This window comes from Hipposideros armiger, unplaced genomic scaffold (assembly GCF_001890085.2).
Source record: "Hipposideros armiger isolate ML-2016 unplaced genomic scaffold, ASM189008v1 scaffold_125, whole genome shotgun sequence".
Taxonomy (NCBI): domain Eukaryota; kingdom Metazoa; phylum Chordata; class Mammalia; order Chiroptera; family Hipposideridae; genus Hipposideros; species Hipposideros armiger.
This window is the reverse complement of record NW_017731475.1, coordinates 2,033,491-2,039,444: the sequence shown is the minus strand read 5'-3', so window position 1 is coordinate 2,039,444 and position 5,954 is coordinate 2,033,491. Positions and strand designations below refer to the sequence as shown.

The following is a 5,954-nucleotide window of genomic DNA, read 5'->3' as shown; positions in this document are numbered from 1 at the left end:
AAAAAAAAACAGTTTAAAGAGCACTTGGTTCTACACTCAGAATTATATCTTCCAATGAAGGGTCAGTCCTCAGGCATAGTTGACATTAAAAGGCCCATTTATAATATCTTGACAATTTGACTATCGGCAAATATTTCCCAAAGTGTGGTCCTTGAAACATTAGTCCTTGGTTGATACTCCATGGAAAAAGGGCTCTGAAATGTCTTACAGAAAAGACACATGTGAAATTTTGTTGAGTATAAGCCATTCACAGGGATAGTCATCAACAGTCTATTCAAATTATGAAGAATATCATTAGTAGCAATCGGCCATGAAACAAATTTTAAATATTTTTGCTTAATTTAAAATGTTTATGGGAGCCTCACTTTTTAAATGTACTGTAAGCTAAACTGTATACCATTTTGTTTTAAACTTATTACATAAAATTATAAAATTAGTTAAAATTATATTGGGCCTTATTGTTTTAAAATTCATACATAATTTTAAAAAGTTATACGTGATTTTTAAAATAAAATACTTTTAAAAACTCAAGAAACTTTTTCTCTACATTTGCACATGGGTTCATCTACTAATGTGCAATAGTTTTCTATTTTGAAAAATTTTTAAATCCATTTAGAGCCTTTCTATAGATAGATTTTGCATGTGCTTGCAAATCTAGAGAAGTTATTGTGTATTGCAGTATAAAAAACTGCCCTAAACCTTAGAGGCTTAAAACATCATTTTGTTATCTCTAATGATTTTGTGGCTTGACTGGGCTCAGCTGGGTGGTTCTTCTATTGGTGTCTCTTAGGGTCTCCCATGAAACTGCAGTCAGGTGGTGGCTGGGGTTAGAGTCATCTGGAGGCCAGGAGGGATGCTGTGACAGCTGGGTCTTTCCCTGGACGTAGTTTCAGAGTGGTTCTTCAGCAGGGTAGCTGAACTTTGCATGGTGGCTCAGAACTTCCAGAAACACAAAAGGGAAAGCTTGTTATGACTTTCATGGGTTCTTTCATGTGAGACTCTTTCTTCATAAAAAAGAACAAAAATTATGTTTTATGTCTGCATTGGTATAAAAATGAATATATTAATATTATATGCTAAAATTTTTTCTTTGACCTAAAAGTTCATTTTTTGTTTTCTTCCAGTTTTAAAAGGAGTTTTACGGCCCATTGCTGTGGGGCACAAAGTATTATAGGCCCTCAGCACTATTGTGTCTAATGGATAAGTTGGCCCTATCTTCCAGGCCTTCTGCCATATCTATTAGTTAAAACAAGTCACAGGCCAGCCCCGAGAGGAGACTGCACAAGGCATAAATATCAGGAAGTGGAGTTCACTGGGGGCCATCCCTGGAGAAGAGTTATCACCTTTGATTAAAACACAGTTTCAAGAAAGGGTCTGTCAACCTGTTTTCCCTAACTCACTTCCTTGTGGAAATGACATTAGAGGAAAGTATGCTTTTCTGGTACAGTTGAGAAGGGAGATTTATCATCTGGCCCACTGGGCGATCAGCTGGATTGACCTGAGACATTAACATTCCTTTGGTCGCTCACAATTTCACTAGAGTGCATCTTTTGCAGTTTTTTATTTAATTATATTTACTTATTTATTTTCAGGAAAGTCAGAAAAACCTCAGTAACCTGGGTGATCGTCAGTCTGTGCACCTCAATGTTGATTTTCAACCTCCTCTTCGTGTTTGGAATTGAAAACAAGAACTCTAAGATAAGTGATAGTGACACCAATAATATGGATTCTGAGAATAACAAAATACCTGAAGAAAGCATTATTACCACCCCAAATCCCACGTGCACGGTGATTGCTGCCTTGCTGCACTATTTTCTGTTGGTGACATTTACCTGGACTGGACTCAGTGCTGCACAGCTCTATTTCCTTCTACTTAGGGCCATGAAGCCTCTTCCTCAACGATTCATTCTTTTCATCTCTTTAATTGGATGGGGTAAGTGTTTGCTTCTCCATTTACTCAGGAATTTAATTTTGTTGAAATCACTCAATTTAAGCAAACACCTATTGAAGGAAGGCCTAATTGTAGGAGGCCTTGAGGTAAGGACGATGGAAAATCCAGAAATCAGAAAGAGTACCCTCTGCCTCGTAGCTCAGACTCCTGTGAAGAAGGCAGATGGATCAAGTCAGCTCTTCTAGATACGTCATAAGTTTACTTCATGTTAATTTCCTTTAACATCTCTATTAACTTGATTGGAGATTTGGCCCACAAATAATTTTCTAGGTACTTTAAAATAAATGCTTTAAAAAAGACAATTAGAGTGACTCTTTAANGGACAGCAACTTACCTGTTCCCCTTCTCCCAATTCCCCAGCGCTGTTCCCATTCCCCAATTCCCCAATAAAAATCTTAAAAAAAAAAAGAAAATTAAGGACAATGAAAACATCACAGATCAAAACTTGTTGGATGTGAACAATGAGGTATTTAAAGGAAAATGTATATCCTTAATACACTTATTAGAACAGAAAGGAAATTGTTAAAAAAAATAAACTAAATGTTCAGCTAGAGAAGCATAAATATAAAATAAATATAAAGAAAACTAGAAGGGAGGGGTTAAGAAATACAAGGGTAGAAATTAATAAAAATAGAAATAAACAAATGCTAGACTTGATGAACAAAATGAAAAATTGATTTCGTGAAAAGACTAATGAAATACACAGTCTTCTGAAAAATTTGATCAAGAAAAGAGAAAAAGAATTTCAATAAAGATTTGAAGGAGGCCTAAAAATATGGAGGCTTTTCAAAATTACAAGATAGTGGTAAATACAATTTCTTCTAATGAATCTGAATATCTAGATGAGATGATGATTTTCTAATAAATGACCAAAATACTGTAAGAATGAGGAGAGGGGTGAGCAGAAACTGCCATTTTAAAATATACATCTATGATTTGAATTTTACATCAAGCATTGTCATTCTTTTATAAAAAATAAATTTAAAAAAACTTACTTCATTTTTAGGGTTAACTTTGTCATCTGTTGTCCAAGAGAAACAATTTGGTGCAGTCAATATGTCATGAAAAAACCCTAGAAACCAATGTCTTTATTTCCAGGTGGAAGATAGAACCACGTGGCTGACTGTGGAAGACATTTTGGGGGCTATCAAGGCCTTGCCTGCCTATCTCTCAAATCACATGCCTAAATAGGCTGGTTTTTCCTTCTATCACTTTTAAATTATAGCACAGTTTACAGAATTAATTCAATTAAAATGTATACTTATTGTTGGTGCTTCTGTTTTTAAATATGGCCAACAGTTGCATGAAGTGTTAGAAGGCATTTCTTAGATGGCTCTGTCTGAACACTGCCATGGCCAGCCTCATGGCAAAAGCCTCCACTGCGGCCATGCTCTTCTAGGACCTCTGAGGAACAGCTGATCACTTTTTCCAATGTCTTGAAGAAATGTGTCACAGTAGTCCTCAGTCCTGGGGAAGCTTGTGATTGTCATGAAGTAGCAGAGACCAATAGTTTAAGAGCTGATGGGAAGAATTTGGCTCCATTGAAAGAGTCCCTGATACGAACAACTTGTCTGGCTCTGTGATTTAATAAACTGGACCTTGCTCATTCCCTCTGAACAGAAGACAGACCTCCCAGAGCATGTTCCTAGGCGCAGCTGTACTATTATTTGCTGTTTCTTGTCTGATGTCTTCTTGGTAGGGGAAGCAAATGGGCTTGGCCTACCAGCATGTCATGTTCACTGCCTCACTGTATAGGAAGCAAGATGTTTAGTTTATACATGAGATCTTTGCAATACCTCCTTGAGATAGATTAGGCAGGAATTACTGTCTCCATGTAGAAAGTAAGGAATCTGAATTTAATGTGGATAGAATGGCAAACCACAATTATATATATAGATATAGCTATATATCTATATCTATATCTATATCTATATGTTAATTATATACTGCAATTAAGTAAAGATTCAGCCAGCCAACCATTTTTACTGTGCTTTACTCAAATATTAAGCAGCTGTGCAGTTCAGCAATGGCATAGGTCTTTGTTTCTTGTTTATCCTAGGGCTCATTTACTGATTTTCATGTCTTTTCCCCTCACAGTTAATGCTAGATCATGTGGCTTTATAGTGTATCAAAATGACAAGCTTTTCCAATCAAAAACTTTTACAAGTAAGTTAAATGTTAACCAAAAAGTTGTGTCAAGCAAGACTGATAAAGAAATGCACAAGGAGAATCAGGATGTTTCTGTTGAAATGGCCTTTCGCCCACAGGTGAGTTTTCCCGTTAACATAAGTTAAAGAATTCAGCTAATTCTTGATTACAAAAGCAGGGATAATTTGGGCAAAAGAAATCCTCAGAAAAGCCCTTTGAAAGAATCTTTGAAAGTGTTCATTTAAACCTTCCACCTAACCATATTTTTTTGTCAGACTAGCTAAATACAAAATTATCTAATTTAAATTTTATATTCTTTTCCCTACCCTAATCTCTAATGAAGATGTTATGCTTAGTACATATCTAATTAATTTTTCATATGCCTGTATTATCCAATTTGATTTTTTTCTACCAATTAAGCATTAAAACAACCAGTTGCAACTGTCTTATCAATTCATAGCACAACTCAAACGAACTCAAACTCCTTTCCTATGCCTGTGTCTATTGGAATACTATAACAGAGGATTGGGACACAAAAGGCTGTTACAAAAGAAATCTCACTAATGGATTCCTGCGCTGCCACTGCAACCACATGACTAATTTTGCTGTGTTAATGGTAAGAGTATACATTGCAATCTCTTTCCAGATAAGAATTTTCCTTATACACAATTTTGGTATGTATTAGTAGGAGATAACTTTGGGGCTTAGTTTACATGGATACTCAACTCAGATTAAATGGAAAAACAGGGATGGAATGATGAGACTGAAAAGGGAAGTGCTAGTAAAGTCAAGTAGAATAGAGGTTTTGTTTTTGCAATTAGGTCTCAGGATAGATGAGTTCAGCACTGTGTATTTAATAATGAGAAGGGAGCCTGTGTAAAAAAGAGGAGCTGACAGACTCCATTCAACTAACTTGCATGTTCTGAAGCATGAAATTATAGACAGAGCATAAGGCTGTAGAGCTAGCTGTGTGCTGGGGACAAGTTCAATACATACTTCGCTGTTGGGGGGCGGGGCGGTTTAAATCAGTCACCCAAAGCTTTTTCCGTTGTAATCATCTAAGTTACTAAGTTTGTGCTAGAAGATATAAGAGGAAAAACTCTTGAATTCATTCAATTTGTCCCATAGTTCCTGTATGTATTTCTTAAATCTTTTAACTCCAAACTCTTCTGTACAAGTAACAGATAACACTTAGCTCTGGTGTACAGTTGTACTGCACCTCTGAAAGTTCTTGGGCTGACCCTTTTAAGAAGAGGGGTTTCTGTTTGTTCCATTTCCAAAAATGTTTTATTCTGGTGAAACCCAAAATATTAGTTTATACTTGATGGAATGTATTTATATGCAATGAAATGTGTGTCTTACCCTTACTAAGGACCTGTTAGTGCTATGAATCTCCCAAGGAGAAGCAGATGTTTTCATTCCCCAGTAGCCTATGATGTAGCCATATTTGGGAAGCCAATGGAGATCACAACATACTAGTACAACAGAGAATATCAAACGAGAACATTGCTTTAACAGCTTTTTTGAGATAACTATATTTTTCTTACTTTAGTTTAAGAAATCTTTCTTATTTTAACTGATTTTGATTATTTTTCAACTTGTATTACACAGTGATCTTCTTTCTCAATTAGAACATAATAAAGATAACCTTTTAACTTTTTTGATAGTTGAAGGTCATTAGTATCATTGAATAGCTAGCTGTGTAAAACTCAGATTGCTAGACATATTAAAAGATACAGAGTACATTGTAATAGTTATTTTTCTTTTATTTTGAGGTCACTAATACCTGAATCTATCTCAGTGGCTACCTACCACATTTGTAATTAGTTTTGGGTTGCAAAAAAAATTTTTTTTT

General features: G+C 35.4%; 1 protein-coding gene across 1 annotated transcript in view; it reads left to right on the top strand.

Annotated features, from left to right (window-relative positions):
• ADGRG7 (adhesion G protein-coupled receptor G7) overlaps positions 1–5,954 on the top strand; it is a 69,576-nt gene that overhangs the window by 28,536 nt on the left and 35,086 nt on the right. The window contains exons 9-11 of the mRNA XM_019648328.1: positions 1,593–1,933; positions 4,049–4,218; positions 5,228–5,232. Coding sequence (XP_019503873.1) covers positions 1,593–1,933; positions 4,049–4,218; positions 5,228–5,232 — 516 coding nt within the window. The remainder of the gene's footprint in view (positions 1–1,592; positions 1,934–4,048; positions 4,219–5,227; positions 5,233–5,954) is intronic.